Source organism: Mastomys coucha, unplaced genomic scaffold, assembly GCF_008632895.1.
Source record: "Mastomys coucha isolate ucsf_1 unplaced genomic scaffold, UCSF_Mcou_1 pScaffold18, whole genome shotgun sequence".
NCBI lineage: Eukaryota > Metazoa > Chordata > Mammalia > Rodentia > Muridae > Mastomys > Mastomys coucha.
The window spans coordinates 69,048,945-69,070,147 of NW_022196900.1; the positions used below are offsets into that span (position 1 = coordinate 69,048,945).

The 21,203-nt window shown below is 37.6% G+C and overlaps 1 protein-coding gene across 1 annotated transcript in view; it reads left to right on the forward strand.

Annotated features, from left to right (window-relative positions):
• Faf1 (Fas associated factor 1) overlaps positions 1-21,203 on the forward strand; it is a 315,310-nt gene that overhangs the window by 27,098 nt on the left and 267,009 nt on the right. Inside the window, exon 2 of the mRNA XM_031378184.1 lies at positions 10,307-10,375. Within this exon, the coding sequence (XP_031234044.1) occupies positions 10,307-10,375 (69 nt within the window). The remainder of the gene's footprint in view (positions 1-10,306; positions 10,376-21,203) is intronic.

Here is a 21,203-nt window from a genome sequence, read left to right on the forward strand (position 1 = left end):
GAATTTGGTTCATTAGCTGTGATAATTTGGGAAAGCATTCATCTCAGAGAAAGAGTAACTTATAAAGTTCTCTTCAAATTTGATACAAGAGTTACAAACGTTAAGCAAAGCATTCAGTCTTATTCTTTGTTCTCTTACAAGCAACCTCCCTAGTTAATAGGCTATGTTTCTTTTGGGTATATAAATACTTTTGAAATATATAAACTGTTCTGAAAACCATAGTATAGTGTAAAAACATGAAATAAACAATACTACTAATAGAGAGGCTTAGATAGGAGAAGCAAGATTTCAAGACCCTTATGTTGTACACAGCCAGACACTGTCACAAACAAACAAGCTGAAAGTGTATATACATTGTACAATATTGGACCTATTTCTCCAATTACTAAATTAGAGAGACCATTGGATAACAATCAACAAATTTCTAATTCCTCATATTTTTTTGGATTTCAATCGATTAGGATATGTTGGTAATATTAATTTTCATATTAAGATATTAAGAAAAATAATTGTCACTTCCTGTTGTTTTTGTTGTCTCCTGCAGTTTTTACTGCTTATATAATCTTAAGGAAGGGCCTTGTGAATCTTGTATGTTTCAAGAACTTCCTGAAACTTGAGTTATTTTATTCGTGTACCTCTTAAAGTTTCTTTTTCTCTCTAAGTCCTGACAAGAAAACTAGAGGATATTGTTATGCCACAGTTGGCCTCTAATTGGGTACCCTGCCTGTCCATGCAGAGTGCTACACAGTTAAAAAAAAAAATCATAATCATCAACAACAAACTATATTTTAGCTAAGCTATGCTGCAGCTGGGTGGTGGTGGTGGCAGTGTATGCCTTTAATCCCAGCACTTGGGAGACAGAGCAGGTGGTCCTAAGTTTAAGGCCAGCCTGGTCTACAGCCCAGGACAGTCAGGGCTAGCAAAACAACACCACCACCACCACCCAGAACTATACCTTATTTTTCTGAGGATATATCCATGTATTGCTTCTATATAAACATAACCTAATTTGAGGGTCCCATCTGAAGTCACCTACCTAGTTCCTTATTCGCTTTTGGAGGCCACCTTCCTTTTCTCCTTGTCTTTCTCTCCCTTCCTTCCCCCACTCTGGTAAGTTCTTGTTCTGTGACATTGGTTGGCTTTGGACTCTTGGGCCCTCCTGCCTCTCTGTCTTTTGAGTTCTGGGATTATAGGCATACATCACTATGGATGGAATCCACCCTCTCTGAAAAAAACAAAGAGATTATTTATATATCATAAGTGGACTGAGAATTTTCAGTATTAGCATTTATGATTTAACTACTTGCTAGTACATTTTAAAGATGCCCCTTTCCAAAAATGCAGCAAATGCTGTTAATAAGTGTGGTTGTAGGTTCCCATAGGTAAATATTAAGTTATTAACATTATATTTGAGCTAAATAACAATAATAAAAAAGAGAGGCAAGTGGCTTAGGTTGTTAGTGTTAACTTTGAATTAAAAAGATTCTGGTATCTACATCCTGTTGTGATTCTTTATATGATAGATTGCTTACACATTAGCAGTTTTGGGGGCATATTTTTTGAATATAGAGTCTCACTGTGTAGTTTAGGATGACTTTGAGCTTGTTATGTTACCACTGCTGGCTTTGAACTTCAGATCCTCTTGTTTCAGCCTCCCAAGTGCTAGTATGTATGCCACTACACCCACCTGTAAAGTTTTAGTTTATGAATTAGGTTTTGATAATTTATTTAGTTTTTACGCCATGTTTTTAGTTTCTGGTTAGACTGAATACTTAAAAATTATAATCTATAGTGCTGTTATGGGAAAGTATGTTGGTATTCATTTAAGGCATCAGTAATTTAAAAGTACTATGAAACCTGAGGAAAGTAGCTTTTACTTTACCCACTATAGTTGTAGACCCTATCAGTGTTTCTGGCAATGACAGACATTCTTTCTTTCTTTCTTTCTTTTTTTTAATGGTTTTTCGAGACAGGGTTTCTCTGTGTAACCCTGGCTGTCCTGGAACTCACTCTGTAGACCAGGCTGGCCTCGAACTAAGAAATCCGCCTGCCTCTGCTTCCCAAGTGCTGGGATTAAAGGCGTGTGCCACCACCGCCTGGCTATGGTAGACATTCTTACCTTTTGGTAGTTTTATTGTTACTAGGTTTTGAAAGTCTTGTGTGAAAGCAGTGTGTAATGAAATTTGCAAAATCTGTTAAGTACTTTACTCCCTCTTGTGGCTAGAAATGAGAATGTAACCCCTTACTAGAATCCATTCTCCAATTTGTTACTAAAAGATGTACCATCAGCAGTTTTGTGAAATTTACCAAACAAAACGTTACTATTTTTGAAGATTATAAGTTCAATTTTACCAACCTAAGTTTTTAGTTCACATAAACTCATTATTTCTCCAGTGGCTTTTCTTTCAAATAAAGGAAAGAATTTATAATTCTCCAGAATAAAATTTGTATAATAGTATAGTCATAAACCATATAGTGGTGTTTTGGTCAAGAACTGCATATACAATGATTGTGCCATAAGAGTATAATAGAGCTGAAAAAATATGGAGCCAGGCTTGTACTGTTGGCATAAACCCATCAATCATGATTTGTTACTGTTTTAAGTATTACTTAAGTTACTGATATTTTCTTGAGGAATTTTACATCCTTGTTGATGAGTATGATTGCTATGGATCTGGAGCAATTCTAGACCTGTCTGCTGCAGCACGCCAATTAGATGAGACTGGGACAGTAAGTATGTATGTGAGCTGCAGTAGGACTTGGTAATATACATAGACTTACTCTTCCTTTTTGGAGACATGCTCCTGCTAATAGCTCAGGCTGGTCTTCCTTTGTAGCATTAGCTGGCTTCAACCTGGTCACCTTGCTTCTATCTCCTAAGTGCTAGAATTACACAAGCGTTTACCATGTCTTTATGCTGTGCTAGGGATTGGTCCCAAGGCCTTACATATGCTAATCATGCACTCTTCCAATTGAGTTACATCTCAGCCCCTGAGGACACTTTGGAGAGCACTGCCTACAAAATTTTCTAGCAGCCTTTCCTAATTTGAAAATACTCAGTAAAGGAATTTTAAAATATGTCTTCTCAGGGCTAGAAAGATGGCTCGGCTGTTAAGAGCACTTGTTGTTCTACCAGAGTATTGGGTTTTGATACCTAGCACCCACATGGTGGTTCATAACCTCAGTAACTCCAGTTCTAGAGCATTCAATAACCTTCTCTGACTATTGTGGGCACCAGGCCTGCAAATGGTACACGTACATATATGTAGGCAAAACACTCAGACATAAAATAACAAGTAAGTCTAATAAAAATTATAAAAAGGAAATATGTTCTCAGCTAAGTTGGTATAGTATAAAATCTCATTTTCCTTATACACCTCCGTCATTGGTTAAGCTATACCTCCTTTGCTTATTTTAGAGGCCATGAAACTGCTACTGTAACTTGCTTATAGTCTTATTTCAAAGTGCTACTCTCAGGGACTACAATGATGTATCTGCTAGTACTTCTGCCACACTATAAACTCCATTAGTCAAGGAAGTGTTGTACTCAATACCACATAGAAGATAACAACCCTGAGAGTCACACTTTACCTCCATATGTTTCAGCCTTAACTGAATGTTTTCCTATCTATAGCAAGGCCAGTCCAGATGCTGCCATAGCAAGATGGCACACACAGATGTAACATGGGGAAGGATGGCTTTATTTGGGTTGTCCTTGTTGCTCCATTCTCAGATGCTCTATTTCTTAGAACATATAGAAGGTGATATGATATGCTAGATTCATCTTGGTTCTAATCTCTCCTTATTTGGGGACAGTTGTGTTTCATGACTTATCTTGGGGAGTTGTGAACAAATTCAGTATAGATAAGGAACTAATAATAGACCAAGGACACAATTCTGCTTAAGTCTAGCTTTGTGAACCAGTGAGTTTATTGGGGTTACTTAAAGGAGCATGAGCGACTCTTTAGTAGAGCTGCCTACAAGTTACACAGATGATGTAACTTTCCACTGCACTCATCCAGTGATGTAGCTTTTGTGGGTCACGAGTACAGCTGCCTGAGCATCACCTGTGCTGCTGTCAGTAGCTCCAGTCAACTAATCGGTTCATCAACTGACACCTGGGTGAGTATTGTTGGTGCCCATTGGCACGAATATGTTTGTTCATGAGCAACTAGGAGAAAGATTGTGCATCAGCAGAAATATACTAAGTATAATATCCATCTCTTTTAACTCATTTAGGAGGGATCAGGAATGGACAGAGAGAAAGCTAGGTAACTTTAAGAAGCAAATAATAAGGTAAGATATAGTTAAGTGGAAAGAAGACACTACAGACAGCCATTTGGGAGAAAAAGAGAAGGACCTGTTGTCATGATCCTCATGCATATGTTTTGTGCCATTCACCTGAAATATCTGAAATAACTAGTTAATGTGTTAATAGTTTTACAGATTTTAAAGTATTTGAATAGGTTTTCCTGAATTTCTCCAGTCCAAAAGTCTACAATTTCATGTTCCAAAATGTAAAACATTTTGAGTACCTGATGCTGAACTGATTGAGACTTACTGGATTCTCAGAATAGGGGTATTCAATGGATGAAGGACTTTCAGTCTTAAAATCTGAGTCCTTTTTCTTTTCCTTCTCTTCTACTACTTCTTCCTTCTCCTTCTCCTTCTCTTTTTATTGGCACTCGTCAAATGAAATGTTTGTTAAATGTAAAGTAAACCTTTCAGATTATTTTGTTTTGATGCACAAAGTCTAGTAGTTTTGGAGAAAAGTTTAATAGTAGGTTGGCATGAAGACATTAAGACTTATGGTGGGCATTTGGAGGAAACATTGATTTCAGCCAAATAGTTTTGTTTAGAGGAAAAGATTGCTTACTCAAAAAAAAAAAAATGCACTTGAAAGGTCTGTATAATTTTGTGTACTTATATGCCTATGGTATCATGAGCAAAATTCCCTCTTTGATGTATTTGAAAATGAATAGAAAGTTCTAATTTTAAGGTACTTCTAGGATTTAATCATAGTTGTTAATATTTGTTTTTGATATTTCTATGAAATATCTTCAGATAATAAGAAAGGTTGGTTTTCTTATCAGAAATTCATGATCTGATCCTTTGCTCTGTAGATTTATTATACTTGTATTTGTTATTGTTCAGTGATAATGTTCTGGGAAAGTGGCTCAGAATAGCAACATCATTGGAGACTGATTCTTTTCAAAAGTGATTTATTTTTATTTTATGTATATGTCTGTTTTGCCTGCATGCATTATCTGTACCACATGTTTACCTGGTACCCAAGGTGGCTAGAATAACATATCAGATCTTTTGGAACTGGAAGTGTAGATGATTGTCAGCCACCATGTGGGTACTTAGAAGTGAGCTACTCTTAATTACTCGGTCATCTTTCCAGCCCTGAGATAAATGTTTTTAACGAGAAGTGTGTGTGTGTGTGTGTGTGTGTGTGTGAACATGCACACTCGAATGCAGGGTCTCATGTGGTCCAGGCTGGTCTTGAACTGCCCATGTAGTGACTTTGAACTCTTGATCCTCTGGTCTTGAACTACTGACTTTGAACTCCTAACTCCCCAGTGTTGGGATTACTTATTAAACAGAATATTAATCTACAAAGGAGTGGATACTTTCATGTTGAGCATAATATTTGTAATCATTATGATACCTTCTTCTGGCATTAGCACACCAGAGAAACCAGTTTGGCCATCAGTAGGTGAATTTGGTAAGCACTGAAGCAAAATAAACTATGAATTGTTTTGTCAGATGGTAAGTCCAGAGAAATTCCTGCTTCATTTCTAATATTTGAATATTCACACCATTGTTTAGTACTCTTTTAGGTGGTGTGTGTTTAAGAGAGACACACCAAGAGAAATATATATAAAGACTCTCACTATACAGCCTCTGGCCTAGAACATTATCTGTAGACTAGGTTCACCTTGAACTCCCAAGAGATCCATATGCCTCTGCCTCCAAGGTGCTGGGACTAAAGTTACGCATTGCTACCCCTGGCTCTATTAGTATTTTTAAGATATTGTAGCTTTTAATTTTTCAAAACCTATTTTTAATAATGGTTCTTAAATGCTTTAACCTCTCTCCTAGCCTACCACCCATCAGAGTTAGTGAAAAAGAAAGGTTATTATGATGCATGGGAAAGTGGACCTGTTTAGAAATGGTTCTTTGGAGCAAATCCCATCTGTGTTTCAGGAAATCAGCAGTTCAGTTCAAAGGTCAGCAGGGGCAGTTTGATCCACTCACAAACACTTCACATACCAGCAGTTCAGTTCAGTAGTCAGGATAGCAGTAGTGGTGTCAGGACCTAGCAGGGACATGAGTCAGCAGGAGGGATTTAGACCAGGAGACACCAGGAGAAGTTCTCTGCTGTGCCTCTCTCAACAAAGTGGTGAAGGTCAGCGAAGACTTGAGACCAAGAAGCATTGCATAGCTGGCTGTACCAGCACACCAACCCCTGTCACTGTCTGTTGGGTCCTATTTATACTCTGTCCAAACATCACATGTCCTCCTCTGGTCTTACTTCATCCCTGTGTTCTACCTCAGCACGTGAGCCTGTTTTAGCAAAAGTCCACGTGAGTCTGTATCAGCTGACATCACTTGGCTAATCAGAGTCTTTGGAAGTGGCAAGTAGCCGTGGAACTCTTGGAGATTTTTGGTATGTTTCTCTCTATGAAGTCAGGGCAAATGGAGCTTAACATCATGTGTAAGGTGAACCAATTCATGTGTGCCGTTATCGAGGAACCCTTCATCATTCATCCTTCCATGTGCTTGCTTTAGCAAACATCCTTTCACCTGTGTCTGCTTCAGCAAAATGTTCTTCACAAGTTTGCTTTAGCAAAACACCATTCAACACAACTGACTTTCCAAAGAACCCTTAAGTTTCCACTTCAAGATACCTTTGTAGTGATTATTTTGGAAAGTGATAGACAAGTTCTGATTTTAAGATTCCCTTCTTTCCTTCCCCTTACTCCCTTCTCTTCCCTCCCTACCCCATTTATTCCCTGGGTTTTGCTATAGCCCAAGCTTGCCTCAAGCTTGTTATAAAGCAGAGGATTACTGATCATCATAATCATTATTAATTTATGTATATGAGTGTCACCCGTATGCATGTCTGTACAGTATATGTTTCTTGGAGGCCATAAAGGGCACTTGTTGGACTTGGAGTGTAAGCCATCACGCAGGTGGTGGGAATTGAACCTTAGTCCTGTGGAAGATCAGCAAGTGTATGTAAGCAATGAGCAATTTTTCCAGTCTCAATCACTATTTTTTAATTATGAGCATATATGTGTGTGCGTGTGTGTGTGTGTATGCAAGTGAGTGCAGGCGCCTTCAGAGGCAAGAGGCATTGATTTCCTGGTGTAGGATTACAAGTTTGTGAACTACCTGATGTGGATATTGGAACTGAAGTTGGGTCCTCTGAAAGGCCTGTAAGTGTTTTTAACCATTGAGACATCTTTCCAGAACTCTTTTTTTGTTTGTCTTTGTTATAAAATTATATAATGAATATGTAATTAGTGAAGTCCTATATTTTCTTTATATATTACTAGTCAAATGTAATTACTATTGTTGTTAACCCTGTTCATGAAAAGAATGAGAATTAAGTACTATGGGATTTCATTAATAAAAACTATATAGAAATGTTATGGTTTGCAATTTGTAAGGATACTTGGAGACATGTTTTAAAAGATCTTGTAACACTTAAAACTATGAAGCTGTTAACTGACAACTTTTCCCAAGAACACTACATTTCATTGGATTTTTTTTATTTAAAAAATTTATTTATTCTCCCTCTTCTTCCCTTCCCCTTTTCCCCTGCCCCTACTTCGTGTGTGTGTGTGTGTGTGTGTGTGTGTGTGTGTGTGTGTGTGTGTATGAATGTGTATGAATGCATGCCAGCCACATTGCATGTGAGAAGGTCAGACAGTCTTACAGAAATGGGTTCTTTTTTCCCTCCATGTGGATCCAGGGATCAGGTTACCAGGCGTGGTGCCAAGCTGCAACATTTTAGCACCTTGAGAACAATACATCAGATAGGGATAGTTTCTTGTGTACTGTGTGGAAGCACCACCTGTCAATAAATGAAAAAGAAACTGGTGTGTCTCAAGATGTGAGATGCAATTTCTTTTTACATGCAAAAACAAACTTTAGTTTTCATTCATTCATTTAGTTACTTTAGAGCCTTTTGGGTTGAAAAAGTTGGAAGACTATTTTTCTAAAGTACTCCTTTAGAGGCTTTATTATGATGATTAGCATTATAATTTTCCCAGAAATGGGATTGTTTGACATGAAAGTTGTTTTTTTCATACTTTTCTCAGATAGTTAAAATCCTTTGACAAGTGTTGGAACTATTTCATAATAAAGAATAAAATTTGGCTGGGTGATGGTGGTGCACACCTTTAATCCTAGCACTTGGGAGGCAGAGGCAGGTGGATTTCTGAGTTCAAGGCCAAGCTGGCCTATAAAGTGAGTTCCAGGACAGCCAGGGTTATACAGAGTAACCCTGTCTCCTCCTCCCCTCAAAAAGAATAAAATTTGGAAAAATGGAAAGTGTTAATGAAGTGAAATATCTGTGAAGCATACAAAGAATGGAATACTATCAGCTGCATGGACCTTTTAAAATAAGTGGAACATCTTAAATATATAAGGTGAGGTATCCTACAGTACTCAGAAGGAGACTGAAGGACATTGCTGAACACAACTTTAAAGGAAGCTCCAATAGCAATCAGTTATTTCCAGGCACATCATAGAACAAGGCTTAAGAATATTTAGAAAGATATCTAGCACCCAAAATAGGAAAAAGTCATAATATTTGGAAACAGTTATAGGCTATCAAGTATAAAGAGTCAGAAAAGTATTGACACATAATCACAAGAAAATTCAATCAGCATTCAATCTATATATAACTATAAATAGATTTATAAATGATAGACTTAGTAGAAGTGGTCATTGAGTGATACTTCTCTGTTGGACAGTCCTGGTTTGTACAAGAAAAGCTGAGCAAGCCTCAGGGGGTAAACTAGTAAGCAGCATTCCTAAGTGGCCCTGCTTCAGTTCCTGCCCTCAGGTTCCTTCCCTGCTTGAGTCCCTCACCTCTTCATGGTGGACTGTAAGCTGTAAGGTAAGACAGCCCATCTCCTTCTCTAAGCTGCTTGTGGTTACGTGTCTCTATGTCAGCAATAGAAAGCACACTAGGACATGCCTTAAGCATCTCCTGTGACTTTCCAGAAGTGATGGACGTAACTTAGAATTGTGATTTAAAGTAAACTCTTTCCCCCCAAGTTGCTTTTGTCAGAGTACTTTATTATACCAACAGAAATGAAAACAGGACAATATCTTTGAAATATTGATCTCTCTTTAATAAAATGGGCATAGTAGCTACTTCAAAAGATTGGTAAGAGTACTGAATGAAGTGTGGGTTACTTGGTTCATATTAATTTGTTAACTTTTTAATGTGTAAGAATTTTAAGAGGCATATGTTTAACATCTGTGATTTATTGAGAGGCTCAAAGACTTGATCATAATAAAGGCTTGGCTCATAATAAATAATGTGCTAGTTAATTAATTATGCTTATGATAACAGATTGGTTTTGAATGTTCTTTATGGCTTCATATTCATAATTTGAGAATTGTGTTACTTGAATGTTCTCTATTGTGTTTGGATAGTTAAATCTTGTTATCTTGTTTCTGTGTATTAGGGAAAAATGAAAAGGAACTGACTCCAGCAGGCGTTTCTGTGTCTGTCTCAGAGTTCTATTTCTTGACTTTCTGCTAGTTTGTTTTTGGTTTGGAACTCAATATTCAGGCCATGGTGGCCTGGAACTCAACAAAGATATGTCTGTGTCTGCCTCCCAAATGCTGGAATTAAAGACATATGTCACCATTCCTGGTCAGAAACTATATTCATTCATTCATTCATTCATTCATTCATTTGTGATTTTATGTGTGTGTTCTAATGCTTTGGCACATATGTAGAGTCAGAGGACAACTTACAAGACTTATTTCTCTTCTTTCATAATGTGGATCCCAGGATTTGAGCTCAGGTCACTAGGGTTGGTGCCTTTACTTACTGGGTCATCTCTCTGTTCCTGCCTGGCTTACTGTATTGCTAAAAATTTCAAGTAAGAATTTTAAGACTCATGTCTAAACTACCCAGAAGTATGAGCCACTGAATGTCTTGACTTCATTTATATATGTTACAATTTAAAGTATGTCTTACACTACTTACTACATTTTAAGTCTGATCCTATTTCTAAAATATTAACATATATATTTGCTTGGTTTTCAGGCATGTACTGGTATTGAAAACATCGATGAAGCTATTACACTGCTTGAGCAAAATAACTGGGACTTGGTGGTAAGTATTCTTTGACCTATGTTCTAAGTATATGAATTCTTGAATGGCCTTAACATTTATTGTAGGTTGGCTCAGCATACCATGACCAATATAAAACTTAGATGAATATATATATCCCATTTCCATCTTTAATATGAACTCATAATTTAGGTCAATATTAAATTATTGGGTAATTTTGAATGTTTAGATAATTGAAATGATTTAAAAAGCTTTCCTCTCTTTTCTTTCTGTGTCTCATGGTCATCCCTTTGGATGAGGACTCAGTGTCCCTGAATGATGAGCACTAGTCAGTGCTTTCTTCTTGCTTCCTGAGGCATTACTGATGATCACTGCATTTTAAAAAGTTACTTAAGGCTGGGCAGTGGTGGCGCACGCCTTTAATCCCAGCGCTTGGGAGGCAGAGGCAGGCGGATTTCTGAGTTCGAGGCCAGCCTGGTCTACAGAGTGAGTTCCAGGACAGCCAGGGCTAAACAGAGAAACCCTGTCTCAAAAAAACAAACAAACAAACAAAAAAGAGAAGTAACTAGTACCATCCAAGGAACAAAAGGGGGTTGGCTCCCAGCATCTCCTTCAAAGGAACATTTTCAATCATGCAACTTCCTTCTGTTGTGCTCCATTTTGTATAGGTTTCATGATATGCTTCCCCTAAGATCTTGGAAGAGGGGGACAAACTTCCAAATCCTGTTCCATGTCTGGTTCCAAAAGGTGTAGGCAACTCTGCCTTTCTTTGCTGCCTGTAACATGCTTCTCTCTCCTGGCTTGGATCCACTCCCTGTGTGCAGCTCTCCTTTAATGTGTCTGATATCTCTGGCTATGTAACATGTTGGGAGTCTCCATTGTAACTCAGGCTTCACTTACACAGCTTCATGCAGTGGCATTTCATGGCTTCTGGGCAGGGACTTCCCTGTTAGGCATTGCTTATTAGCCCCAGTGGCTCTTTTGAATCTATGGTGGAAGATTTCACTACTTATTCACTCGTGTATCTTTGCCATGTGGATGACACTGCTAGTTCATCTGGCCCTCACTCCCTTGAATCACCTTAGCAACAGCTTTTGATTGCAGTGCTTTCTTGAAGCCTTATGCTCTCTTCTACAGATTGGAAGTTCAGCTAGGTGCCCCAGGGCACCTTTTTCTTTATTCCAATGCAGATTTGGCCTAAGAACTTTTTTTATACAAAGTCTTCTCTTTTATCCTATTAATCTGTTAATCTAGTAATGAATGAAACCATTAGCAATGACTGAGCCTTTATGCCCCAGTCACCTCTCAAATGTCCTACTTTGCATATAATTAATATATGATTTGGTACTTAATCACTCCACACTCCTACAGATTCTCACTTTGTAGCTCTGACTGATCTGAAACTCACTATATAGACCAGCGTGGCCTGAAACTCAGAGATCCATTCACTGCTTCTGTCTTCTGAGTGCTGGGGTTAAAGGCTATGTGCCACTGCACCCAGCCTGCTAATTTTTATCACAGGAAATTTTAGGTTATAATCTTAAACTTCAAAAGTATGCTGAAAAATTGGTGAGTGTAAGCTTAGCTTTTTTCAAACTCTGTTTTCTTAATAGGTTCTTAAATGCTTTAACCTCCCTTCTAGCCCACCACCTACCAGAGTTAGTGGAAAAGAAAGGTTATTAGGATACGGGGTGGGGTGGGGTGGTGGGAGGGTGGGGATGGGAAGCAGAAATGGTTTAGAAATGGTTCTTTGGAGCAGATCCAATTTGCAGTCCAGCAGTTCAGTTCACAGGATTCAGCCTCAGCAGCTTGTTCTACTTGTAAACACTTCACGAATATACCAGCAGTTCAGTTCATTGGTGTTGGGATAGCAATCAGCAGTGGTGGTGGCATGACTTAGCAGAAACAACCAGGCCTCTGCTGAGTCTGTACAAGTCACCAGGAACAACCAGGACCACCAGGGATGCCAGGAGAAGTTCTAGTGAAGACAGGAAACCAATAAGTGTTGCAAAGCTAGCTCTGCAAGCCCCCATCACTGTCCATTGACTCCTATTTATACTTCCTCCAAACATGTTCTCCATGGGTCTTGCCTCACCACATCTTGACTCAGCACATGAGTCTTAGCAAAATTCCTTGGAGTTAGTATCAGCTGACATCACTCTGCCAGTTGGCCAGAGACTGCAGAAGCAGCAAGAAGCTGCCAGAACACCACCAGAAAATTTTTTGGTGCTTTCTCTATGGAGTCATGATGACAAACAGAGCTCAGTTATGCAATGTAAGGCAAACCAATACATGCATGTCATTATTGAAAAATCCTTCACCACGAGTCCTTTCATGTGTTTGCTTTAGCAAAACATCCTTAGACCTTTGTCTGCTTCAAGAAAAGATCTGATACAACTGACTTTCCAAAGAAACCAGAAATTTTTACTTAGGTGAGACATGTTGTGTGTAATTCTTGTTCATACATTCAGGATTGAGAATAACTTTCTTAAAAGTTAATGTTCAATGTTTTACTATTTTGTTGATTTAGTCACACAAATAACATACTATCTGTGAAAATACAAACTAGTCTCAAAAATTGTATTTATTAGTCATTTTATCTGATCCTGCAAATTATTTTGAGTATATGATTATTCACAAAGAAGTGCTTCTAAGCCCTGTATTCTCAGTACTTTATAGTTGACCGTAATTATTTTCAAGTGATTTAAGGTTATATATGCTAAAATTCTGAAAGTAAAATAACATGAACATTATTATTCTGAGAGTGTTTCTTGCCTCATATTTCACTTGATTGTACTATATAGTTCCTATTGCTGTCTACCTCAGATAATTATTTTCCACATTGTCCTGTGCCTGCAGTTAAGATAAGATAAATATCATTGCAATGGAGATTTTTTCTTAGAAGATGAATCTGAATTTCCATTTATATCCACAAAGGTACATGAGGAAGAATGGTTGACAGTGAGTTAGAATCTTTGAACTGAAAATGACCTTTGATAACTGAAATATAGGATGTGATGGTTACAGATTATAATCTGGACCCTAGAACTGATTCACTGTTCAGTTCCTGTTTTCAGCATATAAGAGAATTTGGGCTGGAGGAAAACACAAAACATATAATTTATATAGTTTTGCATAAGTTAATGTTAGACAGCTGAGGATGGTGGCAAACATTGGGTTGATATTGCTTAAAGAGCCCTGGTATTCTAGTTCTTTTATTTAGTGAGAGTGGCCTGACCATGTGGTTTCTGTCAACCTTTTAACCTACTCATACTGGGGGGAACAGTGTAGTATAGCCTGTACTTGAGCTTTGATACTATAGGAAATAATTTATGTAGGATCTATTCTAATCTTGTAAAGAGTCTATGATAAGCAGTCCATTTGAATACCATTATAAGAAATATTTTAAGAATTTTATAAGTTTAAAATACTTGCTCATATCTAATTTTTTGGTCCTTTAAATTTTATAATATAGATAAAATCTATATTTTAAATGTATAAAATATAACTTAGTTATATTTTAATTTTGGCTAATTGTTTCACAGAGGTCATGTGTATATATGTGCATGGAAGTGTGAGTATGTTTATGTGAGTGTCTGTGAGAGTATGTGTGAGTGAAGGTGTATGTGTTTGTATGAACCACCTTTAGTAAATTAAAATTTTCAGTAAGATCTAGTAGGCTCAGTAAAAGATACTTGTCATATATTTGATAATCCAGAAGTGAAATAAAATCTAAGTGGTAGTAACCTAGACATACAGCATTTTAAATATTCTGTGTTTATAATTAATGATTTTTGAACTTTGCACTTAAGTTTTTGCTGTAGTTTTTGCCTCTTATTTTGATTTTTCAGAAGAAAAGCTATTCAGAGTGTATGCATCTATATTTAACTACATATTCTAGCCTGAGATAAAATTGAGCCAATTGGCATCTACAGTTCTGATTCATCACAGAATTTCTAGTTCCCAATTATAATTTTGTACTAACAGAAGCTTAAATTTAGTCATATTGGGCAGCAAAGACCAAGGAGTTATCACATGTATAATCTGTCCCATTTCAAGTTTCATCAAAGTGTTTTGAGACATTTCCATTTCATTAATTCTCACTTTTGAATAAATCTATTTTAATAATTACCCTAAAGTTATGTACAACCGTCTCTCTCACTACCCTGCTCAGAATGTGTTTGTTCAGGTTCTCAAATGTGAATTAATTTTCTACTTAAAAGGTGTTATGGATGCTTTCAGTTTTATGAATGGTTTAACCAGTGACATAATGAATCTTTGTCCTCACAATGCAGCCAAGCATTTAGTACTTCATCAGTGGTTGTCAGACACCTTTTGTATTTGTGCAGCTGCTTGCTCTGAGAAAGGAGAAGTTGCTATGAAGGCATCATACCAAAGTTTCTTCCTTGGCCTGGTTATTTTGTTTCTATTGAGGGACCATAAGCCTGTTATTTTCATACATTCTCAATTTCTCAGGTTTTAGCTGCATAGCAATCTTATCTTCTGTCATCTCTCCCTTTTTCTAGAGCTGATAGACATGTGAAATCATTTATTTACATTATTTCATTTCATCCTCACACAGCTCTGAAATGTAAGTAGGTAGTATTAGTTTATATTTATGTATAGAAATTGATGCTCAGCAAGGTTGACCAAATTGTCCAAGGTCACTTATAATGTTAAGAAGTAAATGTGATTGATTTTTCAATCCAGATCAGTCACTCTAAATAGAATTTTCGTAGCTTGAAATAATAATAATAATAATAATAATAATAATAATAATAATAATGTTAAGATTATTTTTAAAATGATGATCAGATTCTCCCCATACTCATACTGTATGCTGTTTCTTTCTTAACTTTTTCTTTCTATTGTTCACCTAACTTTTTATTGCCAGGTTAAAGAGATTTTGCTTTATGTGTGTTCTTGCTTTGGTTCTCTTAAGAGTCTAGTGGGAAGAAATTTTATTTTCTTAATAGTTTTGTCTTTGGCATATGACAGTTGCCTGCTTTATTTGTTGATTTTATTGTCACTAATCTTTCTTCTATTCCCTTTCTATCATTTGGATATTAAAAGTCTTCACTGTTATGTTAGAGTGTGCCCAGGGTTACTTTTTTTTCTTTTTTGTCTGGTACACAAGCTAGAGGAAAGGAGAAGGAAACTAAGACACCTGAGGAGCAGGATAGAACAGGTTTTAGTATTTTAGAATCTCACCAGAAAAATTTTATAAGCCATTCCTGTGTGGCATTTATTGAAAAATAACTTCTCACATGTCCTTCTATTTTATCTTTTATGCGGACTTCATTATATTTCTTCCTATTTTTGGCTGTAATAATCTGCTATAAGGTCCATTACATAATATAATCTGTTTGAAAGTTCTTATTAGTTCTTCTGGAAAAAAACTCTAGGTGACAAAAGATTTCTAGTTTTTAAGGTATAATTCAAAGAATGAATATGAAGTAATTAATTTCTTTTCAAAGGAAAACCCCCCAAAATATGAAATTCTCAGTTTGTTAAACTAGTTTGAGGCCTGACTTTTTTTCAGATTCCATTTAACTTTGCACTGTATTTTGGATTACTTTCCCTTTAAACATAATTCTAAAATTATTTTATTACATGAACTAAGCATCTGTTCTTTTAAAAAGTGTTATTAGATAAATGTTCAGAGTCTCAAAGACCTAAAAAAATTTTGTATGTTCTAATCTAATTATGTTGTATGTTCTAATTAAGTATAATGTTAATTGTCAGATGTAGCTTGGAATATTGTGACAAATACAGTCAGTCCCTGAATACTTGGGAGTTTTCCATCTGTGAATTAAGTGAGCTTTAGGTTGAAAGTATTTGGGAACAGAAATTGCACTTGTATTGAATAAGTAGAGAAGTTTTTCGTTAGTCTTTCTTTTTTTCTTAAAGACAGTAAGAGAAGTATTTACATGACATTATTTACATAATACTTGTTATCTATTGCAACTAATCTAGAGACAGTTGGAGGTATATGGGAGAATATATGTAGGTTGTATGTAGAGAGTATGCCATGTTATTTATATAAGGAACTTTAGAATCTCAGACTTTGGTTGGGCTAGGAATAGTTGTCCTCTTAGAACCAAATCCCAGAACAGATACAAGGGAGAATGTCTGTTTTAGTTAGGGTTTCTATTGCTTGAAAGGACAGCCTGACTAGGGCAACTCTTATAAAGGAAAACAATTGGGGCTGACTTACAATTCCATCATGGAATGAAACAGAGTGTAGGCAGATATGGTGCTAGAGAAGGAGCTGAGAGTCTTGATCAGAAACAGGAAAGACTGGTTTGAACTTCTGAGAACTAAAAGCCCACCCCCTAGTAACACATCTCTACCAACAAAGCCACACCTCCTAATAGTGCCATTCCTTTTGGGCCTATAGAAGCCATTTTCTTTCAAAGAACCACAGAGAGTTGTTTTTGTTTTATTTTATTTTTAGTACTGCTTATTTAACCTACATTTTATTTTATTATTTTTTAAGTATAGAATAGAGTTTATTCAGGGCATGGGGAGGGAAGTCAAGAGGATAGTAGAGGCTTTTGTTGATTGTGTTTTTGTGCAGGCTGTTAGCCATCTTCTGTCCCTGGTGTTGACTGGATGTTCCTGATGCTGCAGGACTCCTTGGAGAGCAGGCAGAGTCATGGGCCTGACAGTGGAATTCAGGGAACAGCATGCTGCTCACCTCTGCTGTTTATGTCCCAGGCGAATCTTGGGCCCCCCAGACCTCTTCCATCAAGGCAGGCAGACCTGTGGATCTTACAGTAGAACTCAGGGGGCAGAGCTCAGCTCACTGCTGCTGATTGTGTCCCAGAAGGACCTGTAGGTTGGGGGGTTGGGGAGGAGGGGTCTAACCTGGATGTTTCTGGAGCTAGGCAGGACTCCTTGTGTTGGCAAGCAGTGCTGCGGGCTGGAGCTCAGGGGACCATGTGTGATACTTTTTAAAGCTTTTTCAAAAACTATACATATTTTTTCAGACTTCCCTATGATATTTATTTTTATTGCTGGAAGTGGTTTAAACAAAATACCAGTGCAGGAAAGCTGGTGGTTCAGCAACACCTGTAAATGTGATGACTTGATAGTTCGTTCTGCTAGTTCCAAAGATTAACTAACATACATCAGTGTGTACTTGGAAAAGAAAATAATATGTAGTACTTAAAATTCCTGCATAATTTTTTTTTGTATTTATTGCCACCAATTTTGAAAAACACAGTGCTGTTCAGTAGTAGTCTTTAAATAAAGTTTTGGCTTATAGTTGTATGTTTTAAAGAAAGATGTTAATATATAAATTCATATACATTGATATTTATTTTTAAAATTTATTTATTTTTTTTATGTATATGAGTGTCCTGTCTTCAAGCACACCAAAACTGGGGAATAGATCCCATTTCAGGTATACCAATTGCAATGTAGCAGTACCTTAAGAGATATGCAAATATATCTTCATAGACACTTTCTACGTTGCTATGAGTATGTTGGCTAATATGGCTACTAATATGTTTTTTAGCAAAGAGGCTTATTTTTCCTGATGTCAAAACTAAGGTTATCATTATACATGCCAATAGCCTCTGTACTCAAAGGTCTCATTTTAGAGCATAGCAGAGTCAGTAGCACTTTCATAATACCCTGTGTGTTGGTTTGAATATGCTTGGCCTAGGGAGTGGCACAGTAAGGAGATGTGTCTTTATTGGAGGAAGTGTGATACTGTGAGGATGGGCTTTGAGACCTTCCTCCTAGTTGCCTAGAAGTCAGTCCTTTCCTGGTTGTATTCGGAACAAGATGTAGAACTCAGCTTCTCCAATCCAGCACCATGCCTGCCTGGATGCTGTCATGCTCCTGCCTTGAAGATAATGGACTGACCCTCAGAATCTGTAAGCCAGCCCCAATTAAATGTTGTCCTTTGTTAGAGTTGTCTTGGTCATGGTGTCTCTTCACAGCATTGAAAACCCTAAGTCACTATGTTTGAATTTTGGATTTGTGTTTCCTTAAGTAGTTTGTTTCTGTAGCATTAGCTGTCTTGGAACTCACAGAGATCTGAGATGCCATCCACCTGCCCCTGCCTCTGCCTCCTGAGTGCTGGTAGTAAGGGCTAGCACCACTACTACCTTGCTTATAGTGTTGCAATTTTTTTTCTTATTCTTGTTTTATAGTAGGTTTTTTTTTGGGGGGAAGGAGGGAGATAATATACATGCAAAAAAAATCCCCCTCCTTCCACAAATTTTACTTAAATTCCCCCCAGTAACCACCATGTGTAGATGATATAATCAATTTTATTGTTCATAATAAAGATTAGGAAATGAGCTTAAAGAAATGAACTGATTTGATCTAAGTTTTATTTTGAGACTTGAATTTAGGTCTTCAGCTTTCTATAGTCTGCATAACTTTCACTGTCCCTAAGTGCTGTTTCTCTTCCTCTCAAAGATACTACTGTTGCTTAAGGCACAGTTTGGATTACTGGAAGAATCTACTTAATCTTTCTTTTCTGTTACCTTTAGGTAAATCTTCACTGTTGACAGAGTGATCTTTCTAAAAAGACACTTTTTAGTCTTTTCATTGATAGTATAAAGATGGCAAAGAAAATAGTTTGAATGATGCAGTTTATATCTTTCCCCTTATTTTTAAATGCATCATATCAATGCTACTCACCAATCACACTGCAAACTTGAGTTGCAGCTGTAGTCTATCCTATCCCAATATTTGTTACTACCTGCCATAGTTTGGATACCTGTCCATCAGTGACATGTGTTCAAGGCTTAGTGACAACCCTGGTGCTATCAAGAAGTGGTAGAACCCTCACTAAAATCCTTACCCTGGGTGAAATCTGAACAGGGTCTCTCTTTCCTCCTCAGGTCCTTATGACAAACCAAAGTATGATTTTGTCAGTTCATCCTGGGGAGCTAACTATAGAGTATAGATAGGTGAGGCCAGGACAAGAACGTTGGGTGACCTCCAAAGCAACTACACTGGAAAGTCTTCACCCTGCATGGATGATGACTTCCCCATAGCTGCATAGAGCCCCCTTCCCCTAGTCTTCCTTAGCTTGTATATTGTGACCCTGCTGTCCAAGGCTCCAAGGCCCTTAGGCCTTACAAATGAATGAGTGGAGGACCTGGATATTCAGGTTGAGGGGACAGTGACCCTCCCTGATTTCATCCTAGGAGAGAATGTCTGAAATCTACAGGTCTGATTGTGGTGTAGTCTCACAAGTAAGCATAGTCAGTCTCATGAAAATGGTGACACTTTGCTCAGAGAATAATACCTATGACGCTCTAAAAGCAGGTACCAAAGACTAGTCTCTTATAGCTGTATTCAAATAACTCTACTCAAATCGACCCTGGTGGTGGCAGTGCCACATTCCTTGCTACCCGCCCAATGTTCAGGGTTCATGAATGAAAGACAGACACACACACAGAGAGACAGACACACAGACAGACACACACATACACACACGCACACGCACACACACACATACCCTTTATATTTTAATATGCCTTAAACAGCTCAGTGGTTGGGCTACTTCCAAACCTCCACGTGGCTAACACTCCCCCCTCCAATGTTCCTGAGTTATTACTTACTAAAACCTAGATTCCATCCTGGCTGCTCTGGACCCAGACCTGCAGCCCTCTCCGGTTGAGTTCCCCTATACCTACGTGACAAATATGTTCTTTGTCCAGCATACCTCAGGTGTGGCTTCTGTTCCTTCTCCAGCATGGTGACAATCTCTCTTCCTGCTCTTTCCTCCATCCCTTGCCTGGGAATTATAAAGTCCCATCTCTGTCTCCCTGCCCAGTCATTGACTGCTGGCAACTTTATTCATCAATCAAAACCAACTGGGGGAAGGGTCCCTTAACATCTTACGAGTAGATTCTCTTGCAATTTTGGGGACCAAATTAACATTACATGCAGCATTGGACCAAATCCACAACAATCCCCAGCTAAGAAGCTATTTATAATAAATTGATAACTGCTGGTAGAAGAAAAATGGAGTGACTCTGGCAGTATAAACCACCCTCCAGGGCAGACCTGGTGCTTAGGAGTAGTTGACTAACACAAAATGCACTCCATGTGTGCTTTTAGTTTTTTAGTTTCTTTCTTTTTCTTTTTCTTTTCCTTTTTTTTTTTTTTTTTTTTTTTTTTTTTTTGAGAGAGAGAGAAAGAAGGAAAATAAAGTTGGGTGGGTAGGTAGAGAATACTGGCAGGAATTTCAGGAAGAAAAAGAAAAATTAACAAAATACATGTATGAAAAAAATTTAAATGCCAACATATTAAAAACAGGCTGTCTAGTGAGAGGAAGTGAGATTACTGGGAACATGTCCTTGAGCATGATATGAAGCACTGCTCCTTCCTGTTTTCTTTATTTTCTGGAGACCTTTAGGTGAGCAGCATCATTTAGGACTCCAAAGCAGAGACTTTGCTAAGACCTTTCCTGGATGATTTCAAGGTTGCACACTTACCTTATAGAACCACATTCAAAACTTGCTTGCTGTTTTCATGTTTTTTGCCATGGAATCAGTTTTCTTTTCCCATAGAGGTGTTGTAGTAAATTATTATAATAAGCCTGAATCAGCACTAGAGCTAGACAGTTATTATCCTCTAAGCTATTAGTTTTTACCTCCCTATCAATAACCTACAGTTATGACTTGCTGTTTTCCATGTGGGCCGCTCTTACTCTGATTTGCCAGCCCTGATGGTCAGTTCTTACTACTTCTTACTCTATGGCATCTTTTTCTCCTTTCTGTCTTCTCCTCCTGTTCCTCTTGTTGCTGCTGCTCTTCCTCCTTCTGCCCCTCCTCCTCCTGCTGCTCTTCCTCTTTTTGCTCTTCCTGCTGCTCCTCCTCCTCTGTGGTCCTACCTC